This window comes from Carica papaya, chromosome 4 (assembly GCF_054855325.1).
Source record: "Carica papaya isolate Zhongbai chromosome 4, ASM5485532v1, whole genome shotgun sequence".
Lineage (NCBI taxonomy): Eukaryota > Viridiplantae > Streptophyta > Magnoliopsida > Brassicales > Caricaceae > Carica > Carica papaya.
Window position 1 is genome coordinate 29,437,844 of NC_142312.1, and position 14,236 is coordinate 29,452,079.

The following is a 14,236-nucleotide window of genomic DNA, read 5'->3' on the forward strand; positions in this document are numbered from 1 at the left end:
CTTCTTGTTTGATTTTATGGCTACATGTTTCATATCACTTAAGACATTAACTAATAATACCTAACTATTCAATCATATTTAATATTACCAAAACACTCAAACAGTACACTGTTATTCACGTAAAAATAACTTCTGTTGTTTAAACATTACATTTGACGTTGCTTAACTTCTCGATAATATGTATTTTATCTTTTCATTTGGGTAATACTTAATTTTACCTAATTCTTGCATAGAACTCGATCATATATTATTATTCATGTAACGTCTGGTGTCACTTGTTTATATAACGTTTGCTAAACAAATATTTTAACTCATTCTTATGTGTTATAGAAGGTATGTAACTTCAGGTTATTAAATGCTGAAAACATGTCGCCATAAGCTAATATCTAGTAGAGTATGTAGCCAATACATAGTGTGTACACAATCGAGTATTTAGAGATAAATTATTTGTAACATGATGTATATGGAAGCAAGTTCATGATTCTACCTTACTACCTCTTATCCATCTATTCTCTTTTAATCTTTATACAAATTATGCCTTCATTTTAATTTGGTCCAACACCATTAATTTTTTTCCTCCTATATGTATCTTGTCTCAAAATTACTTACTATAAAAAGTTTTGTCGTATTAGGTAATATATAGACACTTATATTACTAAAATATATTCTCTCATGTACAAATTAATTCAGCCAAACATATTAATTACATTAATTAGGTTGCTTGTTGTTTGATTTTATGAGTACATATTTTATTTCATCTAGGTATTACTTATGCAAACAATAATAGCTAACTATTTCATCACATTTAATACTACAGAGACCTTCAAGTAGTATTTAATTTTGTATCGTAATTCACATAGTAATAACTTCTTGATAATATATATCTTATTTTCACATTTAAGTAATAGTTAATTTTACTTGATTATTGCATAAATTAATATCTCGTAGAGCATATATTAAGTACATAGTACACGTAATTAAGTATCTAAGGATGAATCAATCGTACTATGATGCCTCAAAAAGTAAATACTAAGTATTTGATATAATTCACTAAATATACATTCAAGACACCTATAACTTGTTAAATAAATTATTTACAACGTGTCATTTCAATATTAGTGACAACGATCGATCGAAAGAGAGAGAACTCAATAATTCACTATAAGAAATTACTTTCGTACCAGGTAAAAAAAAAAACTCTTGTATCAACTACAAAAATTTCTCTCTTTGTATGAAATTAAAAAGAAATATTTGATTAAGTATTAAATTTTTTTAGATTATTATAATATATATATATAAGTGATATAATTAGATATAAAATTATAAAAAAACCATGGGATAAAATTGAACTTTGAAGTATTTGAACATGGAGAAATAGTAAACATTGTATTGAGAATATATTTAATTATTATTTGGGAGGTTGGCATAAGAATTTTTTACTGTGACAAAAGCAAGCAAGTGATGAGGAAACAGCCAAGTGCCAACTCACAGAGTTAATTATCCTACGATGTAAGTAATTATTAATTTCATTAATTTACGTTAAGGAGGGAGGTGGAATCAATTCGTAATCTGCCTTTGCAAAACGATAAACTGATAGACGACAAAACTTGGAACTTCTCCTTCTTGAATTTACTCATTTGGAACCTACCATGCCTTTCTTAATATTAATATTATATATATCTATATATATATATATACATATATATTCTCATGAGAATGATAACCCAATATTATATATATACACACACACCCAAATGTTTCACGAATATATATATATACACACGCACGCACACACACATGTATAGTTAATATTATATTACAATAAAGAACTTACACGTTAATTGGTATATATATATATATACACACACACATACGTTTATAATCTGATTGAATTCTGACTTAAATCCCGGTGATTCATACACATGGACGTATGCGTGTGGGAGTTTTATATATATATATATATATATATATGTATACATATATCCTTATGTTGTTTGGCATTTGCTTTACGTTGCTTTTGTTTTGTGACACCTGGAGTTGACTAATTATGCTCTCTCTTTTCTTTCGGGTTAAGAAAATCCGAATCCTAAATTTCTAATTGTTATAGATGCATCACTTTTCTTTCATAATTACGTATGTGTACATACATACATACATACACACACACGATTAATTATAATATATGTTGTGTGATTTAATTCATCAATAAATCAACGAAATCTAATTTTTCTGCCTTGTTAAATTATTGTTCCAATTTTACAATAAAAAATATACGTAATTTTTGAATTTTATATAGAAGTTTAAATTACCGGGTAGTAATAATTTTAATTTTAATCTTGTAAGAGCTAATGATTTGAGTTGAAAATTTTATTTGGACTAATGATTCTTAGACCCATAATTTTATGAGTTCGAGTTATACGCTACTAATAAATGTCGTTAAATTAGTAGTGTTTGGGTCCAAAAAATATTATCGTTGATGTCAGAGCACGTACTAATCTGATGATTCAATCCGATACGATCTTAGACTTCATAGACATTTGAATCTAATTTGTGATTGTGTGACATGTGAGACCTTCGTGAGAATTGAATCACGAAAATTGTGATACTCTAATTTCATAACGAAAAATATATATCGTATGGTGTAAATATAAATTTCAAAGTGATTCTAATTTCGGGCGGAGTCCTCTTTCGTCTTTTTATATTCTGTATTTGTAGACGAATGCATTCATCAACTTCAAAAAGATTGTTTGACGGAGTCGTATGTCTGGTTCTGAGTATACATGCCAATGTCTTTTACTTTCCTCTTCTGGACAAACATCCAACACTCACTTCTGAACTTAATTAAAGCAAATATTACAGTTTCCTAATTCGTTCACCTTCTCCTTTTACCTTATAATTAGTGCACTGTTGGTTTTCTTTACAAGCTAAGTAGTTTATTTTTATTTTTTTAAAAAAATTAAATAATAATCTAGAGTTTATTTCATAAATTCATACTTAATTTTATTTAATAACTTATAAATTGTATCCACGTGGAATTAGATTATAAGTTATAAATTTTAATATAATTTTAAATATATTAATTTATTGATTCATTAGTGTTCGTAGACTACTTCATAATCATTAGGAGTAATAGTGATATAAAGAATATATTTCAAGAATTCACAAAAATAATCAGAAATTTAAAAATTTAATGTGATCTAGTAGAATCTGATTTCATCGAAGAAGATTTAGTTGATTAAGTCAATTTATTCATCATTATCTGTTTCTTTTTAAGTAGATACTGTAATCTACTCAATATATTATCTCATATTATTTTTTTTGCTCTCTTATGTTTCATATAAATACATATATGTGTATAACATTCTCTCATATATTTTATCATAAAAATCGTAACCATATATATCAAAACATGAGGGGTATGAGTCATCTTGTGCTAGTTCGCTTCTTCATCCTCCTTGGCCTTCTAGTAAACTTCAAAGTAGAAGGTTTTGGAATTGAAACTTTTACTGTTCATATAATGAATGGAATGAGTCAGAATACAGATCCAGTAAATGTGCATTGTAAATCTGGAGACAGTGATTTGGGGCTTCGCACTTTAGGACAAGGTGTTGAATTCGATTTTCGATTCAAGACTAGAGTTGTGGGAACCACACTTTACTTTTGTAGTTGGTACTGGGATTCCAAACGAGCTAGTTTTGATGTTTTTAGAGATGACAGAGAAGCACTTCATTGTGTGAAGACTGCAAATTGCTATTGGAAAGCTAGGGAAGATGGTTTTTATTTCAGTGTTGATAATTCTAATTGGGTAAAACGAAATAATTGGAATTAGTCATTATCTATATTCATGTTGATTGAATAAGAGCCTCTTTTTTTTTTAGGAAATCCGTTATAAGTATTATTAATAAAATTTTGAGTTACTAATTTCCTTAATTATCTTAATATTTACATTCATGTTAATTGTTTTATTACTGAAATAAATTGAACTATGCAATTCAGATTGTGAATCGTAATATTTTAATAACAAAGATACATTTTTGAGGTATGCACTTAATTTGAAACACCTTAGAGAAAGTATGCACAACTTTGAGTTATGTTAGTTGGTCAACTGATTCGTAATTTGTGGTTAAGTTTGAATTTTTTTGAGCTTTTAAATCTAAGATTTTTTGAATTTGTATTATGAAATTCACAATTTGTTTAGAAATCATCATCATATTTCCATTTAAACCTATTAACTTTAATGAACTCAAATTGCTAACCAACCCTAACTTTATCATGTCTCCAAAAACTTTTTAGATAAAAGACCTAAATATTAAATTGGTCTCCGTACCATTTTTTAATATTGAAATCGTCCGTATACATTTTTTTTTGTCATTATGGTCCTTGTACTTTCAAAATATGTGTATTAGTTTTTGTCTGTTAAATACTACTAACATTGTTAAGATAATAAACTGATCGAAGATCATAATTTTAAGAGGTTAGAGATTTCTTTTATTATAAGGTTGTGATTAAAGGATTTAGAGAAGTTAGGCATTTAGAGAAGATCAAAGGCTATGACTTGGATTGAAAGAAAAAACTTGTTGTATCTATTTTTCTTTTGGACATGTTCAATTAATTAAAAAAACATTCCATATTTAAAAAAATGACACATTAGATGTCATGTCATCAAATATGTGACATCTCATATGAATATTTACATAATCGATAATAGTTATATATTTAAATTGTTACCACGTAGCAAATTCACTCACAACATCAATGACATTTAATGGATAGAGACTAAGACACATATATTTTGAAAATAGATGGACGAAAATAGAAAAAAAATTGTTATAAACGTAACACTCCGAGTTTGAGAATTGGGCTCGAAATGACGAATTTTAATTTTTTTCTAAATAATAATAATACATAGGTTTTAATTTTAATTTCTTTTATTTTTTATAAATATATGTATTTTGGACTTTTTTAAAATAATTTTTAGAAGTTATGGGCCAAACTGTGAATAAATGGAGTATGTTTGAAAGAAAAAATTGAAAATAGGGGTCAAAATCATAAAAAAAAATAGGCCATACATACACCGAGTCAGCGGCACGACGCATCACCGCACACCGCGTGGTGAACACGCCGACACGGGTTCCATGCTAGAAGCCACACGGGCAATCCACGTGCCAGGCCGATCGAATGGCTCTGGGCCATTACCAGCGTACGAATGGCCCAGATCAATTCCCCAGATAAGCTTGATTGAATGATCCGCGTGTCTTCAAGTGAGACCGAACGGCTCCTGGTGCTCTACATCGACCCACACGGATGGCCAAGATTAGGGGAAGAGATATATTTAAACCTTTTTTACCCGGCTCCTAAACCCTAGATGACACGCCTCGCTGGAGAAGAAGAAGAAGGGCAACCAGAAGAGATTCAATCGTCGAAGGAACACTGACGTCACCATGCTGGAATACCAAAAACACGCCGGTAGGCCAAAATTTCTTCATGTTTGTCTCGTTTCTCCGCCCTTAGCCGCCTAACATGTTTTCAATGTAGGGTGACTGAGAGAAGCCTCAAACTGCAAGGAAGAAATAATAGAGCTTTGCTGAGCTACCATACTGAAGGATCGAAACTGCCGGTAAGCACCCGTTTTTTCCCTCCTTTTAATGAGAAACACCCTTTAACCATGATTTAAATATATTTTTTACTAAGAACTAGCTAAAACTAGTCTGACTGAGAGGAAGAGCCGCCGAAGAAGGAGGACTAGATAGCGGAGCACGGTGGCGCTGCCACGCTGGAACCCCAATCTGACCCCTGGTGAGATTATTGCCCCTTTTTTTCGTCATTCCTTGCGTATTTTTACGCTATTTTAACGTATGTTTTAATCTTATCAGAAAAATCTAAAAAATTCAAGAATCAAGAACCGCCGAGAATCGTAGTGAAAAAGGTAGTGTTCTCGACATCGACCTAGTGTTAGAATCATTTACTCCTTTTTCTTGTTACAATGAAATTAAAGATAAATTAATAATAAATAAAAATTTTAGATAATTGGCGATTCTTTGGTTAATTAAGTACAAGTTGTTGATAGAGCTAGTAATCGGTCAGTCTATGCTTGTTTAATTATGTTAGTCATTTCTTCAGTCGTTTTATTGTGCTTATTTATTTATTTTGTTTTATTTTAAACTATTTCAATCTGTTTGCCTTAATCTATGTTTCTCGTTGTCCTATTTTATGCATAATACGTTTCGGTCGACATAATATATATTTATTTTAAATATGAATTTCATACTCTTTTATTGCTTGAGGATGTAGATATGTGTCATTTGAGGCTAATAGTAAATAAAAGAAAGCATACGTGTGAACTAATGTTGTTGAATGAAAGAGTTTACTGAATGTCATGAGAAAAAGTGTACGAACTTGGTACATAGGGTGAGCCATACTTTAGATGTTACCATCAGTCATACAGGGCTGAAAAGTCCCATACCAAAAGGAGTTGAGAGTTTATAAGTGTCACTCAGACCAGATAAGGTATTGAGACGATAGTTTGTTGTGGTGCCCATTACTGGACGGGGTATTGGAATGACCATTTGATTGCAAAAAAAATATTTGTATTCACGTGTAGTGGGAATCCCTATAGACCCCCAACAACACCGGTAGGAAAAAGTAAAATGATAAAGTAGAGATAAACATAGTAAGAAATCCGACTTCGAAAAGATGTGAAGAATCAAACGTTATATGTCTATTGAAATGTATATTGTTAGATTGTTATTCCGATTTTTATATTAATGAATGATATTTGAGAAGTTACAGATTAGTCGAAAAAATGCTAATGTTTTCAGTAAAACGAATAATGAATGCACTAGCATTCGAATTTATTAAGAATGAGTTTCATTGGTTGTTTTATATTTTCTACAATCATTTAATTTTCTGTATTAGTGGTAAGACGTTGATATTCTTACTGAGTTAGTGTAACTCACCTCTTTCTTATTAACCATTTCAGATCAGAACGATTAAGATCCATATTTATTTTTAATGTCTTTTTATGTTTGAGTTTCGTAAGTATTTTCATAGCCCCTATTTGGGTATTTTAAGTAAACTTGTAAGGAATATAACCTTCAACATTAATTGCTTCCGTTAAATAATAAATTTCAGTATTATTTATTTACTAATACTGAGTTATACACTCGAAATTTTGAATAAATGTTTGGACTTTTACAATAAATATATTTAAATATTTAAAAATAACATAGGAATCGATTTAATATTTTGGAATTCATTATTAGAATGACTAGTCTCCAAATATTACACCACTTATTTGTCATTTGACCCTACAATAACTCTCTCAAAGTCATTTTATATCACTCACTACTTGTTTTCCTTATTATTAAAACAAGAATAACAATCTAATTTCATATATTGAAATAATTAAAGGATAATCTAGAATTTATTTATAATTTCACATTTAATTTTGTTTTAAAATGTATAAAGTGTATTATGATCACAAAAAATTAATGAAGTATACATAGAATTTCATGTGGAATTGGATGGTGAACTTCAAATGATATTAGTTTTAGTATGATTTTAGATATATTGTTTTAATTCTATATAAATTTTGATATCTATCTTAGTTTCTATCATTTTGAGTATAATAATAATTATTATATTATAATAAATACAAGTTTGTAATAAGGTTGTAATCGTATTCATGCTTAGAGTCATGAATTACAATTGTAACTTCTTTTGTAATATAGTTTTTTGGTCAATTACATAATCAATAGATATAATTCTATATCTAATATATCCATTTTAATAATTAATTATCACAATTTTTGTTTAATTTATTTAAAAGTATACGAAATTTGTTAAGTTGATACGAAAATATAAAAATACATTAAAATACACTAACCAATATAATATAAAATTTATTTGATTATTTATAATTAATTATAATTATATTCTAACTTTGGAACCACTAAACGAAAATTAGCAAATAAAGTTGTAATAAGTTATTCATGGTTATAATTTAGTTGTAATTTCATTATAATCTTATCTTAGTTCAACATACTTATTAAATTATAGTCTAATTATAAATTATGAATTAAACAAATGCAAATATATATTTAATTATTATTTATTTATTTAATATACTTAAATTTTGAAGTAAAATACATAAATATTATTGTAGTTGTTAATAATGTCAAACAACGACATTAATAAAAAGTACATTAATTATTTATTCACTAATCTTATCATAGTCAAAATATTATCATTTTAGTAATTTTTATATATATGTAATATTCAGACTCGAAAAATTAGTTCAAGATAAATTTTGTTAATTTAGAAATGTATAAAAAAATATATTTTATAAATTAATTTAATGAATTTTTTGTTATATTTGAAAAAAATAAATTAAAAATAAGATTAAAAATAATTTTTTAAAAAAAGTGATGAAAATTTGGGTTCGGAAGGCGTTTTTAAAAGAAAAATAAAAAATAGGGGTCATAATGCAAATAAAAAAAATTTGAACACGTAGTATCGCCCAGTCAGCAGCCTCGACGAATCAAAGCGCATCGCTTGACAAGACACGCTGACTCGGTGCCACGCGGGCGGCCATACTGGCAATCCGCGTGCCCTGCAATCGGACAACTCAGAAGGAATCTCGCATGCGTGGATGGTTTGGATCCGTTTTTCCCTTAGGTGCGATTGGACAATCGAGATTAAATATGATAAAAAGTCTAGATTCGTTTTTTTCTTAGGGGCGATCGAACGGTCGAGATCAAATATGATAAACGGTCTAGATTAATGCGAGATAGGTATAAATATTTCGCATCACACTGAACTCGAACCCCTAGTCGCCAGCCTCCCGCCGGAGAAGAAGAACAAGTCACTGGAAAAAGGAGTCGGCGCCGACCGCCGCCGCCATACCGGAGCCACCTCTGACTACCAAAAAAGATAAAAATTCTATTAATCTGCTCAGAATTCGATTCCGAGCACCGCTGTGGTCATATCGGAGCAAAACAAACGGGAAGTGAGTCGGAAACCGCGGGCAAACCCTGGCGGAGCTGCCGCAGGCAGAATCCGCAACCTCCTCTGCTGAGCTCCATCTAATTTTTCGTTTCGTGCGATTATTTCACCGTTGTGTTCACTGTTTTATTTTCTACAGGTTGACCGAAGAAAAAATTCCAGTCGTGAAGGTGGGCCGACGGAGCTGCCGCACCCGAAAATTCCACTACCGGTAAGTTTTTGTTTTCTAATTTTTTTTTGGCTAACCATGGCCCCTTAGCGTACTATTTCGCAGGAATATGTATAAAGGCAGTTGAAATCGGCCAAAACTGACCGAAAAAGGCCAGGCTGAGGCAAACCGTCGCCGTGGGTGTTGGTGCTGTCGCTGGAGTACGGCGGTGCCGTCGCTGGAGCACGGCGATACCGCTGCGCCGGAATCCTGAAATTGACAAAAGAGGATTTGTAACCCCGATTTTAAATTTTTGGGGTTATTTTTAGGTACGTGAAGCATGTTTTAATTTTCGCATGAAGATTAAAAAAACTTGGGAACTACTAATAGGTGCAGTAGAAAATTCTGTGTTTCAAACACCGATTCGGGTAAGAATCTCTTACCCTATTACCTGTTATGGAATTGAAACTTAATAATCAATAATATGATATTTTATGAAAATTTAAAAAACTTTGAGAATAATTATCGGTTATTAATTAAGGCAGAACTGGTTAATTATTTATTTGTCCTATTTAACTGATTATTTAAATTTACAGTTTTAAATACATGATAATATATTAGAATGATTAAATGATTCTGTTATGCTTCCTTGGTGCATATATCGCTTGTCTTACATGATTTACGGTTGATTTGTAAAATTTGAAATTAATATGCAAATAAAAAATTGCTTGATTATGTGAAATAATGAATGGTTGTCTTACTAGATATCCTGAGAGATAGTGGACGGAACGAGTACATAGAGAATCCTACCATGAACGTTAACTCATACCAAACGAGATATCGATTGATAGTATTTTGATGCTCATACCAGACATGGTATCGATGGATGATATTTTTTACTCTCATACCGGACGGGTATGGGAACGGCCGGTTAGTTGACAAGTTTAGATATTAGGTTCACGCGTAGTGAGACACCCTTATGGCCCCTCAGGGATACCAATAAATAAAATAAAAAGAAAAAGTTGTTATTCTTGCTCACTTGAATTGAGATCATAATGTTATTTGAGTTATTAACTCTATAGGTCGGTTTTGAAAATCTCATAATGGTAAGCATGTAATAAATGGTTTTTCTTATAATAAATGAATTTATTTGAATTAATAGCTCCATTGGTTTTTTTTTTTTTTTTATCAACTTTCAGTTTCTGTATCGGTGAGTAGTGTGATATTTTTATTAGGTTAGTGTAGTTTATCTCTTCCCCAATTAACCATTTTAGATCAAGAAAATCAGAATTCAGATTTTGATTAGCAGGAGGACAGTGAGTAGGTGTCCCATCGGATCCTATCAAGAGCTAGTAGAAGTTAATCTCCCTACAACATTTATTTACTATTTTTATATATTATTACGTTTTTTATTTTATGAATCGCTGGGAAAGTGACATTTCTGAAGTTTTATTGTACATGCTAATTTATGTGTAAGGAATGTAAGCTCTAACGTTATTATACGCTTCCGCATTTAATTTATGACATTGTTTACATTTAAGTTCCGGGTCTTTACAATATTTGTTATTAAATTAAATATTAAATTAATCTCGGTGCTATTTTAAAATATTCAAATCGAGATATACGCAATATTTTTACTATTTTGATACATTTATTTTAAAAATATTTATACTATTTTATATTTCTTAAATGTCACTAATACTGCTAGTGAATCTGTCATGTAAAATAAAATTAGATACGTAATTACGTTTACTTAGACAAATACACATGTTAGATATCACAGCATCAAATGACGTGATACTGACTCGTCACTTTTTTTAAAAAATATCGATCGACTTAAAAGAGGAAAAAAATTGATTGAATTCAAGTGAAATGGTTTAGATAATGTTCGCTCGATAAAATCGATAGGGAACATTTGTCTTTCGAGAAATCATACAGAAGAACTTCCCATCAATTTATTACTTTAATAAAACTTATAGTTTGTAGTTTTTGAGTGAACGATAACAATTATTATAAAAAAATTAGTACTTAATAACAATCATGGGCCTATCAAAACTCAATATTCAAAAAGAGAAGAATAATAATTATAACTTTGCCCCAATAATATAAATAAGATAAGAAATCTCAAGTATAATTTAAAGTGCATTAATTTATTAGTTCAATAGTGTTCCTAACCCACCTTATAATCACAAGCAATACCAATGCATGGAATTTAGAATCTGACTGCATGAAAGAGGATTCAGTTCATTTTTTTCTTTTAAGTGGATAATGTAATCTACTCAATACTTTACCTATTTTCTTACCCTTTTTTGCTTACTTATATTTTATATAAATATATATATATATATAGTCTCTCATATGTTTTATCATAAAAACCATTAGCAGTATGACTCACCTTGTGTTAATTCGCTTTTTTATCCTCCTTTGCCTCCTAGTAAACTTCACAGTGGAAGGTTTGGGAGACCAAACTTTTACTGTTCACATAATGAATGGAATGAGTGGGAACACAGGTCCAGTAATGGCACACTGTAAATCTGCAAACGACGATTTAGGTCAGCACACTTTACAAAAAGGTGGTGAATTCAATTTCCATTTCAAGACTAATGTTTGGGGATCCACCCTTTTCTTTTGTGGCTGGAACTGGGAATCCAAACAAGCCACCTTCGATGTTTTTAGAGCTGAAAATGAAGGAATTACTTGTGGCCAGACTGCAAATTGCTATTGGCAAGCTAGAGAAGATGGTTTTTACTTTAGTGTTGATGGTTCTAATTGGGGAAAACAAAAGGATTGGAATTAGCCATGATCTCTATTCATGTTAATCTGATAAGAGATTTTTTTTTTTTTTATATATATTTCTTTCTCGGAGTAATCTGTTATAAACGGCATTAATAATATTTTGAGTTACTAACTATCTTAACTATCTTCGTATTTATATTCATAATAATTGTTTCATTACTGAATTAGATTGAACTATACAATTTGAACTGTGTATTTAGAACTCATCGTCATATTTGCATTTAAACCTAATTAACCTTTACGAACCAAAATTGCCAATCAACCCTAAATTTACCAAGTCTCCAAAAGCTTTTTTAGATAAAAGGTTTAAATATTAAATTAGTTAATGAACTATTTTTAAATATTTAAATTATTCGTATACAATCTTTTTACTGTTTTAGTTTATGTATTTTTAACAGTATATATATTAACTTCTGTATGTTAAATACTATTAAGAGAATAAACTAATCAAAAACTGTAATTTTAGAAAATTTGGGATTTCTTTTATCATAAGGCTGTGATTAAAGGATTTAGAGAAGTTAGGGATTTGGATAAGATTAGAGTTAGAAAAAAATTGTTCTATCTTCATAAACTTAATTAATAAAAAGAATAATCTATAGTTAAAAAAATGATATATCACATGTTATGTCATCAGACACGTAATATCTAACGTGAATATTTACTTAATAAAAAATAGAGTTACGTACTAACTTATTGACATATGACAAATCTACTAATATTATTTATGATATTTAATATATAAAAATTAATATACATATATTTTAAAAATAAAAAAATATACATAAATACATTTAAATATTTAAAAATAATACGTGAACCAATTTAATATTTTGGACATTCATTATTACAATGAAATAGTCTACCAATATTATATTACACCACCTATTTCTCATTAGATCGTATAAATAACTCATACTAGCCAATGTGAAATTCTTTCAAAATCATTTTGTACCGTTCATTATTTTTTATTCTCTATGCTTTATATTTTATTTATACATTCACTTATTTAATATTAAAATAACTTTTATAAATTATAATAAAACTCAAATACCTATTTATTATTTTAACAAATTACAAAATAATATATAAATATTTATAATATTTAATGAATCTTTCGTCTAAAATCAAATTCATTACTATTTACTATCGAACGAGATTATTAAAATTCATTGAGTCTCTCTTCCATAAATGTAATATTCTACAAAACCTTGTATTCTTATACTTTCTAACTTTGTTTGTAACGGCCCCGGAAATTTAAAATGGAATATATATTAAAAATATCAAATACGGAAGCGAAGTCAAAAATTCGATTAACATCCCTTACACTAAAACAAAAAACGTGCTCACAATATAAAAGATCAAACTAGCTAAAGGAGAAACTTGAAAGTAAAAGCTACAAATATGACTATGGAGTCTTTAAGCGTCCCCTTCGTCGTCCTCCTGCGGAACTGGCTCGGGAACAATGTCTTCCTGATCTGAAATGATTAAATAAGGAATGAACTACACTAGCCCAGTAAAGACATCACGATATCTCACCGTCACGGAGGTAAAGGTGAGTAGAAAACACAAAAAGACCAATGGAGCATAATTTACAACAAAACCTTTTATCAATAATAAAACCTTTACCATTCACTTATCTCGGTGAAATTCATAAGACAATATACGAAAACAATAACATCATCATCATCATGAAATCATATATAAACTGTATAACGTAATACTTATCAAGCCTTTCGTAATACAATCGTCACACAATATATTTTCCTCATTTACCAGCCCACTAGTATCCATGGGGATCCATAGGGGTCCCGCTACCCGTTAACCCTTAACACTTGAAATCATATTCCACGGTCGTCCCCATACCCCGTCCGGTATGGGCGCCAAAACTATAAACCTCATTATCCCGTCCGGTATGAGGGTAAAACGGGTCGTCCCCATATCCCGTCCGGTATGGGCGCCAAAACACATAAGATCTCCATATCCCGTCCGGTATGGGAGACCACAATCCCGGTAGGGTTCCCTACGGACCCGATCCGTCTACCATCTCCCAGGATATCTAGTCAGGCTGACCACATTATACAATTACCCATTTACATAATCTTTCATTCTCTTTTTCCTCAGTCAGCATCATCAATCACATACAAACAAGCAAAACGGTAATTTATGCCAAACAGATAACATACAGCATCAATATCCCAGTCATTCAATCTATAATCAATAAAACAGTAAAATATGCACACGAAACTATAAAATGAAAACATCAAATCTCATACTGCATTTAAAACTGTA

General features: G+C 30.0%; 1 protein-coding gene across 1 annotated transcript; it reads left to right on the forward strand.

The window, feature by feature from the left end:
• Positions 1–11,636: 11,636 nt before the first annotated feature.
• Positions 11,637–11,948, forward strand: LOC148266534 (S-protein homolog 6-like). The gene has a single exon (XM_088219123.1). The coding sequence runs from the start codon at positions 11,637–11,639 to the stop codon at positions 11,946–11,948; it is 312 nt and encodes a 103-aa protein (XP_088075249.1).
• The last annotated feature ends 2,288 nt before the right edge of the window (positions 11,949–14,236 follow it).